General features: G+C 29.7%; 3 protein-coding genes across 7 annotated transcripts in view; 1 reads left to right on the top strand and 2 right to left on the bottom strand.

The window, feature by feature from the left end:
* Positions 1-2666, top strand: LOC120766196 (zinc metalloproteinase nas-1). Its single transcript, XM_040091556.1, has 2 exons — positions 1-813; positions 2568-2666. The coding sequence occupies exons 1-2, from the start codon at positions 1-3 to the stop codon at positions 2664-2666; spliced, it is 912 nt and encodes a 303-aa protein (XP_039947490.1).
* Positions 2667-2765: 99 nt separating this feature from the next.
* LOC120779209 (uridine-cytidine kinase) lies at positions 2766-16404 on the bottom strand. 5 transcript variants are annotated; one of them, XM_040111490.1, is made up of 8 exons: positions 16187-16404; positions 15805-15870; positions 15534-15724; positions 15327-15472; positions 15146-15243; positions 15004-15052; positions 8273-8514; positions 2766-2992 (listed from the first exon to the last, which is right to left on the bottom strand). In XM_040111490.1, exons 1-8 carry the CDS (start codon positions 16286-16288, stop codon positions 2933-2935), a joined length of 954 nt encoding a protein of 317 aa, XP_039967424.1. In that variant the 5' UTR covers positions 16289-16404; the 3' UTR covers positions 2766-2932. The 5 variants fall into 5 exon arrangements, with proteins under 5 accessions (XP_039967424.1, XP_039967431.1, XP_039967432.1 ...); XM_040111497.1 differs by having other exon boundaries at positions 2767-2992; positions 8347-8514; positions 16187-16288; XM_040111498.1 differs by having other exon boundaries at positions 2767-2992; positions 8377-8514; positions 16187-16288.
* A 4333-nt stretch (positions 16405-20737) lies between these two features.
* Positions 20738-22317, bottom strand: part of LOC120766789 (helix-loop-helix protein delilah) — a 45360-nt gene continuing 43780 nt past the window's right edge. The window contains exon 3 of the mRNA XM_040092486.1: positions 20738-22247. Within this exon, the coding sequence (XP_039948420.1) occupies positions 21199-22247 (1049 nt within the window). The 3' untranslated portion in view covers positions 20738-21198. The remainder of the gene's footprint in view (positions 22248-22317) is intronic.

Below are 22317 nucleotides of genomic sequence, written 5' to 3'. Positions count from 1 at the left end.
ATGTTAGTCAAGCTTACGATCAGCTCTTCCGCAGTCATGTTTATATTTTACGTAGTCGTGCTTTTAACTTTTTCCGCTACACACCTGCAAGGTACACCGGTTCAAAATGTCTCCACTGCGTTTATCGACAAGCAGGGCCTAATTGATCTAACACGTTTCGGTGAACGCATATACGGCCACCCCGACAAGGCGGCTGGTCAAAAGCTCTCCAATCTCGAAGCGTACGAAATGCTGAATCCAGAGGAACTCGGTCCCTACCTAGAGGGGGACCTGCTCATACCGCATGGCCAAAAACTCATATACCGCAATGGTCTCACAGCATATAGTGCACGTTGGCCGAGAGGCATTGTACCCTATGAGATAAAGGGGCGTTTCAGTCAGCAAGAATTGGCGGTGATTGACAATGCCTTCCAGGAGTATCACAACAAAACGTGCATACGCTTCAAACCACGCTCCAATGAGCGCGATTATGTTGTAATCACAGGCGATAGTACCGGCTGTTGGGGAAGTGTGGGACGGTTGGGTGGCAAGCAGGTTGTGAATTTGCAGCCTGTTTCTTGCTTCCGTAAACCCGGCACACCGCTGCATGAATTGATGCACGCACTCGGCTTCGTACATGAGCACAATCGACACGAACGCGATAGCTATATACGGGTGCTGCGTCAGAATGTTAAGAATGGCATGTTATTCAATTTTGATAAGGCTTCTCCGTCGGAGCTATACAGTTATGGTGTACCATATGATTATGCAAGTGTTATGCATTACTCGAAGAGAAGTTTCTCGAAGAATGGCCAGCCAACTATTGAGGTATTGGTAAGTTGACGTAATTATGTTTGGAAAATAAGGTTCTTGCGGAGTTTTGGACAACTACTACGTTCTATGTACAGAATTTTATTTGGATAAAGACTTAAAGTGTGCAAGGATTATTGAGCGTGGTGCTTAGATAGGGTTTTATTATTTCTCTTCTTCAGAACGTCCTCCGTTGACGTTTTTAAGCCATCAAAATAGCGCTTATAAAGTGATAAGTCAACACTGCAACTCACAGTTTCCAGTATTTCTTACTTCCTTGCCTGTTAAAGTGAAGAGAACGACCTTAATGGCATTTAAGTCTCCACGGATTGACGGACGCCTACTCTGCTTTATATGTCTCAGTTTTGTCATGATCAAAGCTGCCGCTTTGCTGACAACTTTCCGGTTATCAGTGGACTGACACATGAGTGTACCGTATTAATCTGTGGGTCCACCGTCCGTTGAGTGAGGTGTTAAATTTTTGACTCTATCTTCTCTTTTGGCTCCTAACTTGCATATCCGCTCGTATTCGTCATACTGGATGTCAAGGGGCATCATACTGGCTATAACTTCAGCACTGATAACTCTTAGTGCTTATTTGTTGGACATATACATATGTATCATTATGCCTAGCGACTGTATCCCTATTGAAGCTGCATACAACACAACCGATCTCTTTTCCTATGCGAGTAAAAGTCGCCGGCTGGAACGCACATAGCTTTATTTGCCATCATTCTTGATAAGGCGTTTAGGATTTTATTCGTTTCACTCGCAGTGTATTCTAGGTGATCCTTAAATTTGAGACTTTAGGCTATTATTGCTCCCAGATATGTACTTTAGTTGTGGCTCTACACTCTTTTATGGTGAGAGATATACTGTCCGCCACTTTTCTAGTACTTATGTGCAAGACTTCTGTCTTTTACTTAGCCAGTTCTAAACTCATTAAGGAGAACCATTGGCGCGGACAGTTTATGCACTCATTGCATTTGCTCCGGAGATCATCGAGTTGTTTAGCCACTGCCAGTCGTCTGCGTATGCAATTAATTTAACGGTTTTTGTTTAGTGTTTCCTTAGTACTCTATCATACGTTAGGTTCCATAGAAGGGGACCTAGAACCGAGCCTTGCGATACTCCACTCGAAATAGAGTAGCTCTTAGTTCCGTCATCAGTATCGAATAATAGTCGCCTGTTTTCAAAATAACTCATAATTTCCATAAATCTGTATTTCTAAAAATGTTTGTGTTAGGGTCTAGTCCATTCTAATCAACCAATCTGAGCTTGATAATTAAAACGTCGGAATTATTTTTCGCCAAGTACTAGTGCAGTTCCGGAACTTTGGCGTGAGTTATTGAGTGGTAGCTTACTATGCTAAATGTAGTCGGGATGGCTTTTCAATAATTGAATTTATTTAATATTACGAGTCAATAGTTGAGTGATTTTTCGAAGTAGCTTTCCTACCACAAAGTGTCAATGAATGCGAAGAGGTCGAAGAGAGACTGTTACAAGGGTAACCGCGCTTTCAAGTTTCTCAAATATTCAAGGTCTTGTGCAATCTAATTGGGCTGCAGTATCCAGAAATAATAATGTAGAGTTGGTAATTAAACGAGAAATTTACCCTCATTGCGAAATTTCCCCAAATATGTCTTTGGTGGGTATTCTTAAATGCAGTTCGAGATTTATTTCGTAAAAATCGTCTGATTAATTCTCAAATCTACAGAAAATTATAATAAATAACACATGAAACAGAATATTTAGACAGTAAAGCGTTTTTTTTCCAGAAACAAACGAGTGATTCGAGCTTGATGGGCCAACGGATCGGTTTCTCCAAAGGTGACATCGCCAAATTGAATGCAATGTACAAATGCAAAACACAATAAGGAAATGTATCGATTTTTTGTATTAAAATATGGATTTATTACATTTCTATAACTACAATCGAAAATTCAAATAAACGAATGCAACTTTTCATAAATATATACATACATATGTATATACACGTGTACATATATAATTTTAATTTTTTTTAGCATTACTTTTATTTTTTGTAAACTTAATCATCGCCTCTTTTAACTTTGCCTTAGTCAGATCGTACTCTGCTAATGGTGCGTCATATTCTGATGCTTGCCGAAGTAGACATTATCCTTCATGTTGAGTTCGTTGCAGAGCGACGAATAACGGCGTATAGCCATGAATGAATCGGGATCTTTTTTCACAGCACGAGAAATATGAGAAATAATATGTAACAATAATTAGAAGACACTTATTTATAAAAAAAATTTAAATTTCGAAAATGTGGTATTTTGACAAAACAACTTAAATTGACTTATGTCTTTTTTTCGTTGCGAGCTGTAATTTTCAACAACTTCTGCACAAATTTGTTTTATGGTGACTTGAAGAAAGACACATTTTTTGTACTCAATGAAAAAATTACTTAAGGCAAATACAGTTTAACTTCCCTAACTCGCATCATACTCAAAAAAATTTCGAGTTGAGGATGAAAATTTGTATGAAATTTGACTTATGTATGTATATTGTCAATTCAAGAGTTCGAGTTATTGAAGTTCAACTGTATGTTGTTTTGTCAAAAATTTACCGTTACATGAATACATATCTTAAAGGCTAGCTGCTTTAACAAGAAATTATATTAGCAAAATAAAATCATGGATTGAACTCAAAAATAAAAATTGTTTGTTAAAACATAAAGAAGCAAAAGTGCAAAAAGAAAATCATTTCAATTAAAAAAAAATTTTAAAATAAAATTTTTAGTGCAAAATCATTCTCAACTTATGTTTTCTTGCCACAAATATTTATTTTAAACTTACTCTTAACAATCTATTGTATAATTTGAAATTTAATTTGTTTATGATTAGTGTTGCAAAGATAATATTCATGATATGTAAAGACATTTAAGTGAACATTATAGTAAGAATATTGTGTAGACAGAAAACAGTTTTAAATAAAATTTAAAAATATTATAATTGCAAAAAAAATATTTCAAAAAGCAAAATATTTTTTAAAAATTATTTTTCAAAATTTTGTTTTCATTATTTTTCAAAAATATAATTTTTTAAATTATTTTTCAAAATTTGTTTTTTCATTATTTTTCAAATATGTATACAATTTTTTCATCATTTAAAAAAAATATTTTTCAAACAAATAGTTATCTTTTTTTAATTATTTTTCGAACAATATTTTTAATAAATTATTATTTTCAAAATTTTATTTTCATTATTTTTAAAAATATAATTTTTAAATTGTTTTTAAAATTTTGTTTTCATTATATTTCAAAAAAATTATTTCATATTTTCAAAAAATAATTTTCTTTTTTATTTTTAATAATTTTCTTTTTTATTTTTGTCATTATTTTTCAAAAAAATATATTTTGTCATTACTTTTCATATATATAATTTTTTTCATGATTTTTCAAAAAAAAAGTTGTTTTCATTATTTTTCAAAAAAAAATGTTTATTAAATTTTCGAAAATATAATATTTTTTTTTTATTATTCCAAAAATTAAATATTTTTTAAATATGTTTTTTTTTTTTGAAAATATCGTTATTTATTGTTTTCACATTATTTCAAAAATTAAATTTCCCATATTATACTATACGCTTTTTACAATCAGCGTTAAAGATACGATCATTTTTTGCATTTTTTTTTTCAAAAATATAATTATTTTTTTCTGAAATTTTTTTTCTAAAAAATTATTATTTTAACATAATTTCCAGAAATATATTTTTCATACTAAACTATACGTCTTTTACAATCAGCTTTGAGGATGCGAGAAAATTATGAGAAATTTCGAAATAATAAAATTTTGAGGTTAGAATGTGGAAGAAATATTTTCCATTAAAAGGCAGTACTTTCAAAACAATATTTTGATTAAGATCATGAAGAAAGGTTAAGATTAAGTCTGTTTTGTTTTTGTTTGTTTTTTTTTTCAATGGAAATTAACAATCTATTAATTGATTAGCAAAAGTAAAAAAATTATTTTCCTTTGATGTAAACAATAAAAATTAAAAGATAGAATTTAAGTGGCAAAAAAGTTATAAAATCTTTTATATAAAAGCGAAAAAAATATTAAATTAATAAAGTTATAACAATTTTGGATACATTCATATACCAAAACTAATAACTCAAATTTCATAAGGTTTTATAATAGTTTTGATTTATACTTAAATTTAATTTTTACTATAATAAGCTTAAAACAAACATAAACAATTTTTGAAGTTCGGAGGAATTAAGATTAAATATTTTATTGAATGTGAAACCACTTTTTTAATTATGAAAAAATATAAAGAAAGCTTTAAATCAATTATATATAACGAAGTAAAAACTGGGGTATCAAAGCTAGACGAGCACTTTGATACTATCGGCAGCCAGCGCTGAAATTGGATAAAGACAGAAAGGGATACAAGACTCACGAACCTATCCTCAGACGCATACAATGAACATGCTGATGTCTCAATACCAGTGACAGCTTTTCCCAAACGCGCTATAGAGTATGTAAGCGAGTTAAAACAGAAAGATAATAGAGATCCAAGATCTCGACCCCTTAACCACCGCATCAGAAGTTATAACCTCCGTAAACCGGCTTTTAGAGGAAGCAGACGAGAAAATAACAGTGAAGACCAACGCTCCAAATACCCGCGAGAAAATACGCACAGCAATTACTAGAAGAAGGCCGCTTAAAAATAGTGTGTAGGGCAGCGGAATGAAGATCATGAAGTAAGTTAAAAAATGCTACAGATATTTCAAATTCGGTCATTTGGCAATGGGAATGCCAAAGTGCCGACAGAAAAAGACCAAGGAATGCATATGATGCGACGAAACCGACCAAAAGCTGAAAGACCACAAAATTCCACCTGCGTGGAACAGAAGCGCAGTCTATATTCCAGGGTCTGAAAGGTGCAATGAAAGTATAATGGTAATTAGCTGTTACCTGATCCTATGACAGACTTCCAAATAAAGCTCGATGCCATAGCAGATGCGGAACAATTGAGATTTAAACGCCAAGGCCATGGAATGGAACACACCGACAACAAATTCAAGGGGCTGCAAAACCCTTGCAATGGCAGCTGGAAGACTACACAGGTAGCGATCACGAATATATGTATATCCTATCTTCTGGGCACAGATAAAAGCCCTCTAGCATCAAGATGGGCGAAACAGTCCACCCGAGTTAGGTGCTGCTTCCCAACCCACTATCTGGAAAGAGATCCACCAGAGTATTCGCAAGAGACCTTTTACTTTAGAGAAAATGAGCACGGCTGAAAGTCGCTCACAAGTAGAAGGAGACACAACACAGTCAGTGCTATTTTATGGCAGCGAAATATAGGCTGATACATTGAACGGGGAACTTAGATGCAAAGTTCTCGCTAAGGTGTAGAGACCCTGAGAATCGCCTTGGCGTACCGCAACGTATCCGAATCAGCTTTGCTAGTTATAAGCGGCTTTATACTAATAGATCTACTCGCAAAGGAGAGAATAAAAGTCTGGATATGGAAGAAAGACGGAATAGAAACACACATGTCAAGACAATAGGCGAGAAAGCAAACACTTGAACTCTGACAAGATCAGTAGATAAGAGAGCGCAAAGGAAGATGGACCGCCAAATTGATCAAAGATAAGGAGGTGTGGTACACTAGGCGAACTGCTACCTAATGCAGACGCTCTTCGGTCACAGTTATTTCCGTAAATACCTGTACAATATGGGAAAAACAGAAAATGCTGCATGAGATGAATCACTCGTTGAGGCAAACCATACCTTTTTTAAGTGCCATCGATGGAAAGAAGCACAAAAAAACATTGGAATACAAGCTGAGACAATTAAACACGGAAAATCTAATAGAAAAGAGATAGCTGGTAGCGAAAACTGGCAACAAATTGCGGGGGTTTTTACTGCGCAATAAAAAAAGGATATGGACGCGGACGCTCCGGCTCCGCCATTCACGTAGGAGGAAGTTCGCTATATGGTGCGAAGTCACTCTAAACCCTACTTACGATCAAAAAAAATTGTACATAACGGCTAAACTTTCTGAAATAACTTTAACTTATTGCTATGAAACTGAAAAAAATATGTTTATTTAAAAAAAAAAATAATAAAACTGTGTCATTAGATAATTGAAAAATACACTTAAATATATAAAATACATATTATGATTAAAATATTTAAAATAAATTTAAAAATGTTGGTAAAAACGGAAAGAGAAAATAATATTTATATTTTAAAATTTATATATTAGATAAAACTTTTCGAATAATATATCAAAAATATATATTTTTGATTAAAAATGTTGCATAAACTTAAGTTAATAGAAAAATAATATTTAAAAAATAAAATATATGTTAGTTAAGAAATTCCAAACAAAAAAAATGTGAAACACAAAATATGTTTTTGTTTCCGCAGAAAATATAGAAAAAATAACATTTTGTTTAAAAATTTATTTATAACTTATGAATAGAAAAAATAATATTTAAAAAGCAAAATGTAGATTAGTTAAAATATTGTAAAGAAAATTGAAAAAAAAAAAAAAAGATTTTGTTTCCGAAGAAAATATAAAAGTAACATTTTGATTAAAAAATTTGCTTATTACTTTAGTTATTTAAAAAAATATTATTTAAAAAATAAAATGTATATTGGTTAAAATATTTCAAAGAAAAAATTTAAAACAAAAAAAGGTTTTGAAAATTTTTGCTTACAACTTTAGTTAATAAAAAATTGTATATTATTCTTGTAAGGAACATTTCGATAAAAATTGTATGCTGTAAAGTTTTTACAGCTTCCTAAACTAAAATTAAAAAATATTTAGAATTTCAATTTAGTAAACAGAAGTTTCTAACTTTAATTTTAAAAAATATAATAAATTCATTTTGTAGAAAATCGTTGACGAATATAAAACTGGTATCTTTGACTACGAAAAGTGTTTAAAAATCAGTGCATAAATGTATGGTTTTTGCGAAGAACATGAAGAAAATTCTAAAATATTTTTTCCACTAAAAAATACAATTGCGCATACTATAATATAATGTATATACATATAATATAATAAGTATATTGAAATGTATAATAATAATAATTATTTTTTGTTTTTGTTTATGCAGTGGATTGAACAAAAGCGTGCGTATTTTAAAACATTTAAATATTATATATTTTCGTGCTTATAAATATATTTTGTAATTGATAAAGTAACTTTATACATAATTTAATATATGTAGATAATTAATATTTATACATAATTAATATATGTGTGATTATACAAACATATGTATGTGCATATTAATTTACAACAAATATTTTTTTCGCTTTAAAAGCAACAAAGTATCGATTGGATTTGTTAATGAGCAGAATTCAAGCAAAATTGTTATCACATTGTCTTCTTTAGTAGCCAGCAGCGTACTTTGGTTAATAATGTTTTTGTTTTTGTTAAAACTATATGCAACGGCATTAATGCGGTCTTATATAGGACACAGCATTATTTACTTTCGTGTGCTTGTTGTTGTTAGTACGTGGGGGCGGTATTAAGCGCACAGTGCAATCGGCAGTAGCCGGCCTACCTCCGCCGCCACTGGCAGCAGTAGCAGTACCTCTAAATCCAATACCGTTGAAATTGCCATGCTCATGGTCCACGTTCGTGCAATTCGTTGAGATGCTGGTTGACGAGCCGTAACGCGAACGATTGTTGAGAAAGTCGGCTATGTGCTGGACAATCAGATCAATGGCCACTGCAAGAGAATTCGGGTAGACAAATGTAAGTGTTATGCATATTTAATATGTGTGTACTATTTTTTTGTATGTTAAGTAGTTAGTAGTAAACGTTTTTAAGTTTTTTTTTTGTTTTTACGAAAAAGCTAAGAAAATAAAATTTTGAATGAGCTATAAACACATACATACTTTGTAGAAACGGTTGACTTACCTCGCAAAGGATTTTATGGAGACCGCGTAGCTTTCTTAAAATATGTCTGTTATGGGTGAACACTAGTTTTTTTCAACAATTTGTGTTAATATATAATACAATTTTGTTTATTTTACTTATTATCAAACTACTTATAGTTATTTTCTGTTCTCTACAATTAAAAAATAAATTAGTTACTTCATTAAAATTTACTTTTTTAAATGCTGGCTAGCTGAATGGCGGTAAATTTAAAAAAAGGGGGTTTAGTCTTATAAAGAACAAAAAGCTGATGATGCGAAAAGGTCTTTCAGAATACTAAAAAAAAAAATATAAAAAAATTTAAATAACAAAAGAATCTAAGAAAAAAAAAAGGAAAAATCTTTGAGAGTAATTAAAAAAATATACAAAAAAGGGGATAAATTAAGGAAAAATCATTGAGAATGCGTAAAAAATATATAAAAAACACAAAAAAATAATAATAATACGAATTTAAGTTTAAAAAAAAAGAAAAAAAAATTGAGAATAATTAAAACAAAATTTAATATTAAAAAAGTTAAGAAATAAACAAAGATACAAACGGAAAAAAATAGGAATACATAGTCAAACATTTCTAAGAAAAAAAAGAAAAATCTTTGAGAGTAATTAAAAAATATGAAAAAAGGGGATAAATTAAGAAAAAATCATTGAGAATGCGTAAAAAATATATATAAAATACAAAAAAAAAATAAAAATACGAATTTAAGTTAAAAAAAGAAAAAAATTTTGAGAATAATTAAAAACAAATTTAATATTAAAAAAATTAAGAAATAAACAAAATTACAAACGGTAAAATATGATTTAGGAATACATAGTCAAACATTTCAAATATTTATAAAGAATTACGTCTGAAAAAAAATTTAAAAAAATATAAAATTTATGCAGGGAATAATGTTTTTTATAATAAGATATTTTTTCATGTATAAAAATATACACCACAAGAAAAATAAGATAAAAAAATTTTAAAAACAAAATTGAAAAAAAAATAAAACAAATTTTACATTGACATGAAATTTAAAATTTATAAATGGACTAAGTTTTATAAAAAAGAATTATATATTAATGAGTCAACTGGTGACTGATCCAACCTAGCTTACCATAACCGATTGGGATCAGTTAAGCGAGTTTGATAACCAACTAATGGTTGCCACGTCAACACTTATTTTCGGTAATGCTTAAGCATGGTTTTGTTGTAGTTTTAGGAACTGTTTCTTTACTCTCAGGTGTTTCTTTTCCGTTGTTTTGTTTACAAGGAGCCGACTGTCAGGCAAATGGTCACTTTGGGAATGTTTTACAGCAAAAGTAAATTCCTAATTATGAATGTGTATACACAAACAAAACGATTTTTCTCAACGCAAAGCAGGTATTTGCCCATTCGTTTCGTAGCACAACCTAACCTCAAAATAACGTTTTTAAAAAAAATGAATTTTTAAAATAAATTTTTAAATTAAAAAATATTTTTTTTTCATTTTTATTCATAAATTAAACAAATTATAAACATTCAATAAAAAAAAATGATTTTAGCAGAAATGAGTTTTTCCCGTTATTTCGAATGCTTTAATTAGTTTAGGCAAAATGCTGAGCAACAGCCTTAAATAGAAGCTTGAGAAAATTAACGATGAAAAATGTTTTTGAATTTATTTTATTTATACAAAAATAACAATTAACCACAACTTTCCGCTTTATTGCATTGTTTAGCAAAGTAAAATATTTTTTATAGCTTCAATTATAATGTTTCAGTAAAAGTTCAGGAAACGGGCTTCAATGTTCTAGTGAATTATTATTAAAAACCACAAAACAAGTTATAATTGCTTTTGATTTTAGACAGAATACAAATTTGTTTCTCTATTTTACTTTCGCTTAAAAAAAAAATAATATTTTGAAATTCGAAAAATTATGAAGCCCTCGATTCTGGTTTTCTAGAAAGCCATAAAAAAAACATTTTTAATTTTTTAAAATTTTAATAGAAAATATATAAAAACATTCTTCTTAATACACAATCATAATAAATTATTTTTATTCAAAAAAAAAAAAAACATAAAAAGATTCTGGTTTTCTAGAAAGCCATAAAAAACATTTTTAATTTTTAAAAATTTTAATAATAATTATATAAAAACATTCTTATTAATACACAACCATAATAAATTATTTTATTAAAAAAAACAACAATAAAAAGCATATAAGCAATTTTAATTTTTTTATACACAAAAATATATGTATGTAAAAATATTTTTTACTGTTTTAATAAGAAAATAAAAAAAATATTTGTTATTCAAAAGAAACTATAATTATTATTTCTTTTGGTACAAAAACACAAAACGATTTAATATTTTTTTATAAAAACATACAAAAAACAGTTAAGTTTCATTTCATTAAAATATGTACACAAATTCTAACATTTTTCTGTAAAACAATGTTAAAGTTAGAGAGAGAGAACATATAAGTATTTTTGATTATTTCCTTAAAAACTATAAAAAAAATTTAATTAAAACAAAAAAAAAAAATTTATATTTTCTCTCTCTAACTCTAACATTCTTTTATACAAAAAAAATCTTTAGTTTTGTGTATATTCTAATAAAACACTAAAAATATTTTTATGAAAAGGAAACTATAATAATTATTTTTTTTTAAAATTTAGTTTTTTTTCATAAATAAAAAAAAAAATAGTTTTTTTTTGTTTCATAAATAAAATAAAATAAATAATTTTTCAAATTTTAGTAAAAAATATAAAAAAATTAAGGTTTTTTATAAAAAAAGTTTAAAAACAGTTTTTTTAAAAAACTTAAAAAAAAAAACTTAAAAACATTTTTTTTATAAAAAATATAAAAACAATTTTAGTTTTTATAAAAAAATAAAAACACTTGCGATTTAAAAAAATGATAATTAGGATATTTAAAAATGTTTTGAATGTATACAACAATTTTTTTCAAATTTATTTTTCATACTAAAAATATGTATAAGTTATCAGCTTTACTAATTAATCATTTAATAATTTTCTGAAGTTAGTTGAGAAAAAAGTAATCATTACTTGTGGTTTTATTGAAATAGTATTCCAATTTTTTTTCGAAATAAATTAAATTAATTAATATAAATAAATATTTTTTTTTTTAATTTTAAGAAATTAAAAATTTTACTTCAATGAAGAGGACTGTAACATTTCGTTTGAACCTCTTCTGAAAAATTATTTGGAAAATCATCGACGAAACTTAAATTTTAGAACAAAGAGTGTGGTCACACGCTTAAATTTCTCCCGCAAAAAAGAAGCCGCATTTTTCGCATAAATCTTTTATAGCCAAATTATTATCTACTACCCCAGAAGTTCAAAAATGTTATAGGACCATATAAGAATTAACTAGATAAATTGCATTTTAATACTACATAAATACTTTATTGAAGCGGAACTAAAATTGTGGAGTGCAATTCTAAGCTCTTTTTGAATTTTAGGTTTACAGTTATAGCAATAAAATATTGAAAAAGTGAAAAAAGCTTTTTCCACATATAATGTTAATATATATGTATGTATTTTTAAAGTAGATATTAGTAGTTTATACATCCCTCAGATATGTATGATAACTCAGTAGGTAAATTCAGAGATATTGGTATATAGGAAAAATCTATAAAAATATCGATACTGCGCCTACAAAGTGCAAAAAGTTCGAGAATATAACATTGAAAGTATATTTAAGAGAAAATATGTCGAGATAATTTTGAAGCATATTTTTAAGAAAATAATTATTAAAACTTTTTTTTAATATTTTCATCATTTGAAAGCATTATATTGATATATTGTTATAATGTTTACCATATAAAAAAAATAGTACATTTAAGTTAGTTTTAAATGCTTTGAAAAGTAAGTTTGTTAAAATACGCTTAAAATGGTTAAAACATAGGGTTATCTTAGAGAGTACGTGTGTTTATTTGGGTTAATGAATGGCAAAACGATTTAAGAGCGCTTTTATTTCTAAAAATCTTTAATAAAAATGCATGATTTTTTTAAAGTGTGATGGTTCAAATTTTAATTAAATTTTAAATTTTTAGTTCCAATGTAATTTAAAAATTGGGAAGTAAAAATTTTTCCAAGATGTTGGAATTAAAAAATGAAAACCTAAATTAAAAATTAAAAATTTAATTAAAAATTTGAAATTTAATTAAAAAGTTTATTAAAAAAATTAAAATGTGATCTTTAATCCAAGATGTTGGAATTAAATCGAATTTGAAAATTTTATTTTTAATTCAAGGTTTTTATTTGAAAAACTAAATTTTTATCAAAAATGTTTGATTAAAAATATTTACAATCCAGTTTTTGAACAATTTATTGTATATAACTTAATTCACAGAATTAAAATGAACAAAGTTAAATCAAAAGATTTTAACAAAATTAAATTAGAAAATTTTGCAAAATTTTAATTTTAAATTTATTAATTAAGTAATAAAAAGTAAAAATTTAAAATTAGCAAACATTAAATTTAATAGTTTTTGACAAAGTTAATATTAGCAAATTTAGAAGTATTTTAATTTTAATTATTTATTACTTAATTAACAAAATTAAAATTATTTTGCTAAATTTAATTTGTTAGAAATTTTTCATTTTAAATATTTATTACTTATTTGATAAAACTAAAATCAACAAAATTTTTCAAAATTAAATTTAGCTAAATTTACCAAATAAAAATTTAATTGATTAAATAAAAAATACTCAATTGGCACTTAATTTATTACTTAAATTAAAATTCGTAAATTTTGCTAAATTTAATTTTGTTAAAATTACGTTAATTAAATTAAAATTTAATTAATTAAGTAAAAAATACTTAATATTAATAGTTTATTACTTAATTAAATCTTAATTTAATTAACAAAATTAAAATTATTTTTCTAAAAAAATAATAAGTTTAACAAAATTTACTAATTTGCGTTTTGTTAATTAAGTAATAAATTAAGTATTTAAAGTAAGTATAAATTAAGTATTTACTACTTAATTAACAAACCTAAAATTAGTAAATTTTGCTAAATTTATTAAATCAAAAAATTTAATTTTATTAATTAAATTAAGATTTAATCAAGTAATAAATTCTTACATTTAAGTATTTATTATTTAATTAATTAAATATTAATTAACGAAATATTAACAGAATTCAATTTAACAAAATTTGCGAATTTTAATTTTGTTAAAAACTGCTAAATTTAATTTTTGCTAATTTGAATTTTTTAAATTTTGTTATTTTATTAAAAAAAATTAAGTCTGAAAATTTTCACAAAATACACAACAAATTTTAATTAATTTAATTTTCTGCGAAATTAACACGCTCACAAATATTTTGCCAAGAGCTACTGTTATGCTTAATGCTATGAAAAACTATAAAAAGAAAGACAGCGCAGTGTTTAATTAATTTGCAGACTTTTTTTTTATATTGTGCGGCAATTTTTTCTTTTTTCAACTTCAAAGTTGCAGACAGTGTGCTTAGCACACTCTCGAGTTTATACAACGCGACACATGGAAACTTGTGCGCCTGTATGTATGCATGTATGTGTGTTCGTATGTAAATATTTGCTCGTCTAATTAATTTGCCAATCGTTTTGATCCTATCTTATTATTAGGTATACAAATGTATGTATGTATTTGTGTTTATTTTGGTTTGCCTAATTGTTTGTCTATTTAATTCTAGTGTTCGCGCACCATGCCGTCAGCTGTATTATTTATTGCTGTGTGCACTGACGAGTAGGCATTTAGGTTGTTAGTGCTGCCGCCGGGTCTAAGAATTTCTCCGATATGATGTACAATGAGATCAATGGCAACTGTAAGAAATATAACAAGTAACAAAAAAACGGAAAACTGGAAATCAAGCACTAAACATGTTTTTTTTTCTTTTTACAATAACAGCTTTCTTTTTGCTTAGTGCAATTTCAAAAGATTAAAAAAAATACGTATACAACAACAATCAATTTAAAAATAAATTATTTTTTTACTTTGTTTTTTGGTTGATAACCTGGTATAATTGTAGTGTGTATGTTGTTTTTGCAATATATTAATAAAAGCCTTTAAGAAATAGGTTAAAATTAGCATAATAACAAACTACATAATCTTTTAGTCGTTTTATGGAGTAACATAGTAACAACCGAAGAAGCGCAACTAAATGCTACATTTACATACATATGTATATATATGTACATAGTCTGAGTGTTATCAATTGTCACATAAATAGAAATGGCAAAAATAAGAAAATAAGAAAATAATTTAAAACGAAAACAACAACAACAAAACGAGACAATATAAAACATTACTTACCCGTGTTATCAGCACCGCGCGGTATTATAACATCTGCGAATTTTTTAGTCTACAAAAATGAAAATTATAGGAATTAAAAAAATTAAATTAACTGCATACATATTTTTGCGTGTCAATGAACGCGCTTCCAGAAACTACTTACCGGTGAGCAAAACTCCTCAAAGGCAGGCTTGACGAATGTCATATACTGAGTCAGCACTGCGTCCAAATCACGCCCACGCTCATTGATATCACGCGGCACTAAAAAGTTGTATACACAAAACATATTATATATAAATATTATGATAAGCTTTAATTTTTAGTAATCTATGCAGGAGTGTTACCTCGGCGCGCCAAACGCGTATCAGAATCCGTATCAACGAAGAGTTTCATGTGAAAGAGGTCGCGTATTTTAGGAAAATAAAATACGAGTATGCCCTCGAATAATACCACATCAGCCGGGTATATAGTAAGCTTATTTTCATGATCACTGCCATAGAGATAACAAATATTTAGTAAAATAAAAGAGCAATAAAAAAGCGAAAACTTACAGCGAATTTGAGCGATAATCATAGCAGGGGACTTTGACTATTCTGCCCTTCAATATTTCCTGCAACGTATCATACATTAAATTTTCATTGAATGCATCAGGATGATCGAAATTGAAGAGGCCCTTCTTCGCTTTGGCTTTCTCAGCGGGCGTTAGCTCACGATAGAAGCTGTCTTGACTTATGGAGACAACCTACGTAAACGAAACAATGAAAAAAAAAATATTAAAATAACATAAATCAGAAGCACCATATGGTTGTATAAATACTTTACTTGTCGTTGCGCTTGATCCATGTCGGCTTGGCCGAGTTGTATCATGATTTTTTTGCATACTGTCGACTGCAAGTAAACAATTAAAATATAAACATTTCATTTCAACAGAAATGCCCAAACTTGTGAAGTGTAATATAAGATTTAAAACAAACAAATTTCCAAACCCTAAATGCTTGGAACAATTGTACTTCCTAGAAATTCCCTTTAATTTTTTTGCCGCTTATCAAATACATATTTACATATGAGCATATAAATGCTTATAACGCCAACTTATGCGTATAAATATATAAGCAATTTATTTCACAATACTTTAAAGGCACTTCTATATAACTGGAAATAAAGGAGATTTGCGTGCGTTTATCAGCTCCTTAGCTATACTCACTTTTCCACTGGCAGTTCCACCAGCCACACCAATTAGAAATGGAGTCTTTATGTCAGATTTGTGCTCGCTGTTCGGCAGCAGTAGAGTATTGTCGATATCCATTATGACTGTAAGAAGTTTCTGTTGGAGCACAAATTTCACTTATAACTTACGGCTTAATATTATTCACTTAATGTCAAACAATTTGCAGTTTTTTTTATTCATGCAACCGCATTGTGTAAAACATCAAAACAGCTGATATGCATAGCGTTGCCGGTTTTGTGAAGCGCGTAACAAATTTTTGTGTTGCCACTTCTGCAGTGAATTTTAGAAAAGTTTCAACAAAAACAAAATAAAAGCTTAATAAATATTATATTTATATTTCAAAAATATTAATGAAATCTTTAAGCATTTGCATAACGCAACTTCAAATAATTTCTTTTAAATATAAAAAAATATTTCAGTAGTATTTCTTAGTGTTACATGCAGCCCTGTAGCTATGCGCCAAATATGCAGTTTCCTGTCAGAACCGGCTGCTAAAAGTCTTTTAAATTTTATCACCATTGAAAATGTGCAATTAAATTGATTTTGAACTGTATTGAGCGTTTTTTTGTTGAATATAGTGAACAATAATGTGTTGCTAATACATAAAAGCAACAATAATGTGATGAGTTGTATATGTTGACTATATTCATGTTTGGCTTCAGTTGAGGAAGCCCCTCGATAACATTTTCACCAAACGTTTAAAACTCCTTCCGGATGTTGGATACTGTGCTTTAGGAAGGTAACTGAACATGTTATTCAACATTTACAATTAAGCTTATCTGCATTAAGACCAGTTGTAGGCAATAAAACATTGGTGCCGGCTGTCAGCGTTTATCTGCAATCTTTTTGGCAAGAGTCTTGACCTCGAATGTACTTACGTATTTAATGTAACGTAGGTATCTATATAAAGTGATGAACAGTACTGGAATGAGATGACTTCAATAGGAAAAAGTGGTTTCTCTAATACAAATTGAATACCTGTAATTGGAAAGACTAAATTGAGTGACTTCGTGCACTGAAGGCTTTGGAAATTATTAGCGAATTATACCTATAATGATCGAAAGATGTAAATTTGAATATTGTAATGCAGTAAGTGCTTAACAAACGGTTAAAAGAAACATAATAAAAACACTTAAAATGTGTTTGCCCTTGTGCGGGAAGGCTCTTCTTAGAACTAATTTTCATCTTAAATAGTGTCGGAAAGCATGGTTCGTTAATGTTTAAATTGTAAATGGGTAGAAAATTAATAGTGTCTTCGTGCGGGGAAGGCCTTTCGTGTAAGATATCAATAATAAAATCACCATAGAAATTCTCAGTGTTATTAAATTCAATATATGTATATAATATATATAATATGTATATCGTCGCATTAAATCGTCTTCGTGCGGCGAAGACTGCTTGCGAGAAAAAAAAAATTGAATGCTGTGAGTTTAGCAACAACCAGAGGAGCTAAAGTTACAACAAATACAGGTAAGTCGGTTATTTATATTACATGTTATGATCGCTCTATTAATGATGATATAGTTTCTATATATTTTATGAAATATCAATATATTTAATATGATAATCTGATATATACGACAATTACAGCTTGCTTTATTGCTTTTTGTAAGCATTATTTATAAAAATTCTTGCATATATTTAAATCCTTAATTTGATTCAAGTCTTACTTTTGCTACATTTAGTGCCTTGCATGGTCAACCACTCAGCTTCCATTGATAAAATAGGCCTTGTTTATATAAATATACTTAAATATAAGTTTATTATATTTTTTCCTAAAAACGTCTTAGTCTTAAGTCGAAAGAGCAGTTAGATATGAGCAGGTCTCTAGTGCGCTGAAAGCGCGTAGTTCTAGTTTTATTCGTCGCATCGAGTAATGCTAAACCTTTTTGCTATACCTTTTTGGAAAGCTCATTTCACGCGCTAACACGTGTTTGATTGATTGTCGTTTCTTTTAAGTCGTTCGTGAGTTATAGCGTCGCAAACAAACAAAAGTACAGAAAATACGGCACAAACATATTACTACAACGGAACCACTCTAATTAAAATTTAATTTTTAATTCCAAAAAAAAAAAAATTTTAATCTTAGATTATTGGGATTAAAAATGGAAAATATTATTGCTTAATTTTATTTTAAAAATATGGCTTTTAAATAAAATTTGAGAAAACATTTATTAACTATGTGGTCAAAGATGCGCCACGCTCCGGAAGGCCTGTCGTCGAAAATTCCGATAAAATCGCTGAATTGGTCGAAAGAGACCGGCATAGTAGCAGCCGTAGCAGCGGTCAAAAGCTGGGCATGAGTCATCAAAAATTCATTTCAATTTCAATAAAAAAAAAAATTCAATAAAAATACCGCAAGACTTTTTGACAAACCATTATAATTTATTATATTTTTCCCTAAAAACGTTTTAGTCTTAATTCGAAAGAGCAGTTAGATATGAGTAGGTCTCTAGTGCGAGATTTAGAAAGGAGTGAGTTCTTAGATATTTCTTTCTTATTTTGCTTTAAGCATAATATACTTATTTTATATTTGGAAAATTATACCTTAGAAAAACGAAGTGCTAAAGCTTTTGAGATGGTAAAGTTGAGTCTAATTTACAAAATACGAGTATATCTAATTAGAAAAACTTTGATAGACCTTATTAAATAAATTGTATTTAGTTGTTGTAAAGTAATTGCCAAATTGGTTTTCAGTTGTGGCACCAATTAAATTTTCTATTTTTTATTACGAATTTAACTTTTTAAACTTTAACGGAAACACTTTAATTAAAATTTAATTTTAATTCCAAAAAAAATCGATTTAATCTTAGATTATTGGGATTAAAAATGGAAAATTTTATTGCTTAATTTAATTTAAAAAATATGACTTTTAAATAAAATTTGAGAAAATATTTATCAACTAGAACAACAAATATAAAAATAAATATTTTGCAAAATAAAAACTTGAATCGAAATATTACCTTGATATCTTTCTCGAGCCAACATCCTATTTCACGATAAACCTGAAATTGGTTCCAGAACCTAGTGATATTCCTGGTAACTGTGGAGTGGAAACTGTGGTAACTAGTCAGAATAGGCGGCAATACTCTTCAATTAGACTCTGGATGAGAAGGAATTTATATGCCTCTGGGCCATCACGCCGATTATTAAATTTCAAAAGGTATGACATAAGAACGGTGTGGTTTAGAGACTAAACAATAGAGTGAGAGAGTTTTAGTACCGGTGGTTTCACAGTGAGCTTCCGAAAGGCCTAGGTTGGTCGTCAGAAAGCCAATCAACCTTCCTACCTACTTAGTTTCTATTTTATATCGTATTTTCCTTCAGCGCTAAATTTATGAAATGTGATGTTGTCTTATTTTGTGAACGAGACTTAATTGGTTTCTACCAAAAAGTGATGATTTGCGGAATGCCTAAATTTTTTGTTTCCATTTGGAGAAAAGTGCTGCAGAGTCGCATCGAGTGCTTATCGAGGCTTATGGTGATCACGCTCTATCAACAGCAACATTCAAAAGATGGTTTCAACAGTTGAGCGCCAATGATATTGATGTGAGAAATGAGGAACGTGGAAGACCACCAAAAAAGTTTGAAGACACCTAACTGCATGCAATATTGGATAAAGATAATACTTTGAGTTAAAAGCAAGTGACAGCAATCTTAAATGTTGCACGACAAACAATTTCGCACTTTTGAAAGCTATAGGAAAGAACCGAAAGCGTGGAAAGTCGAAGCCACATGAATTGAATGAAAGACAACGGGAATATTGAAAACAAAAACAGTTGTGGAAAGAAAAAAATCAGTTTTGCATCGAATTATCACTGGCGTTGAAAAACGCCATGGAGAAAATCATGGGTTAGTCCGGGACAACCATCAACATCGATTACAAAAACAGATCTATTCGGTAAGAAGACCACGGTCTGTACATTGATGGGATCAGAAGGGTGTGGTATATCATGAGCTTCAAACACCTGGTGAAATTGTTAATACTAATCGCTGCAGGCAACAAATTATCAATTTCAATTATGCATTGCTCGAAAAATTACCAGAATGATGAAAGAAAAATTGGTTCAGGATACAATCAAAGCACTTGGCTGAGAGCTGCTACCCCTAGACTTGGCTCCTTCCGATTACCATTTGCTTTCATCCATAAAGGTGGTCGCAATGGTCAATATATGTATAACAGTTGATTCAAGTGGAGAAATATTTTCCAATAGCGTTTTTTGACAGATCACGCGAAAGTCGTGCCAAGAGATGATCTTCCGAAAATATATGCTAAATGTTCTTTCGAATGAACATTTCCCATTGAATTTGATTTTTTTGTGCTTCTTCTTTAAAAAAGTATGGAACCTTGAAATGGATCACTCTTTACTAATGAAAAGTCCACAAACTTCTTGTTGTTGTCTTTTTGTTGCATTTATTTGTTATTGAAACCTTAGTATCTGTGTTAAAACATAGCGACAGTTTTTGTCTGCTTTAATATATTGTGTATACATAATTAATAAAAAATCAACAATTATTGGGAATATTTTGTTAATAATAAAAAATAAATATTTTCATAGAAAAATGTTTACAATAAAAAACTCGTTCCTAGTTATATAAAAACAATCTCAAAGTGTTAGCTTAATTTCTTACAAAGCATAAAAAATTAAAAAAAATTGTTAAAAAGTACAGTCAACTCCATAAAATAGGGACGTAAGAGTAATGCATTATTACAGATCATTTGTTATTCGAGTAAGTATGTAAGTTTAACACGCATTCCCTCAGTACAGTTCGATTAAATGCATCATATATATATTTATATGTATGTTTATTTTTTTAATTAACATAATTAACGAGTATTAAATTAAAGAGAAGAGAAATAATGTGAAATACTAGTGATGGCCACGTGAAATGATAGTGATAAAGCTCACACGAGCAAGAGAAGCAAATTCAAACTAAGTTAGATACTAGTAAAAGATGGGATATAGTTTACACCGATTTCGGTGGTGTTATGTCAGAAATAAGTCTAATGATGCTTGTTCTGGATATTCATGCAGAAAATCGCTAAATGGATTGAATGAGTCCAAAGCCACAAGCGGACTAATGCATGTCGTCGGTGGCTGCTCCATAGAGAAGTCCAGTGAACCAGGTGTTGTGCCAAGGAACTGTAAGCTCAGCTCTAGCGGCGTATCGATATCACCTAAAATTGTTTGTTCCGCCGACGTGCGGGTATTCAAAGCGCCAGTACCAAAGAGCCTATCGTATTTATCTTGCAAAGGACTGTTGCAGGGATCCGAAAGATGCAGCGACTCGCCATCTGATTCGAGCGTTAGACTATTAAGTTCGGCCATAGCAGGCACAAAACTATTGGAATAACTCGGACTGGTTATGCTATCGAGGAAGCTCGATGAGTGTGATGAGAGTGAATCGCCACTGCAGGTAACAAATGATGAGGTGGAGATGGACGAGGATGTATGGCTTGATTGTGTTGGCCTACGACACTGCGCCGACTTTGTATTACGTTTACTGGGCTGTGTGGCAGGTGCGGATTTCACATCTTTCTTTTTACGCTTGCCCAAACGTTTTGGCGCCTTCGGCAGCGCAGCATTTTTCGTTTTGTGAGCTGCTGTCGCTTTATTTGCTGCCTTGTTGCTCTTTGATGCTGTAACAGCAATTTCGGGCTCCATTTTCATAGTTGGCTTTACGGTCGTGGGTTGATTTATCACTGCCTCCTCATTGGCACATAAAAAGTCGAACGGCAATTCACCTTTAAAGTCGGGATTGTGCAGCACCTCTGTTAGCAAACCGATATACTTCATGGCTAAACGCAATGTTGTGATTTTCGTTAGTTTCTCATTGGTCGGTCCTGCCTCTTCGACTGCTATGCTCGGCGGCACACAATGCCGCAAATTCTCGAATGCGGTATTGATTTCACGCATGCGTGTGCGTTCGCGCGCATTGGCGGTTTTCCGTCGATATTTGCTGAGCGGCGGCGCTTTCGATTTGGAAGCTGTGCTGCTTGCTGTACGCTGCTGTCCTGTGGCCGTTTCCATATCATCTGCAATGTACAAAAATGCATACATAAATATAGAGATTTAGCATTTCCGAAGAGCTATGTGCGCGGTGGC

This window comes from Bactrocera tryoni, chromosome 1 (genome assembly GCF_016617805.1).
Source record: "Bactrocera tryoni isolate S06 chromosome 1, CSIRO_BtryS06_freeze2, whole genome shotgun sequence".
Taxonomy (NCBI): domain Eukaryota; kingdom Metazoa; phylum Arthropoda; class Insecta; order Diptera; family Tephritidae; genus Bactrocera; species Bactrocera tryoni.
This window is presented reverse-complemented; position numbering and strand designations above follow the sequence as displayed.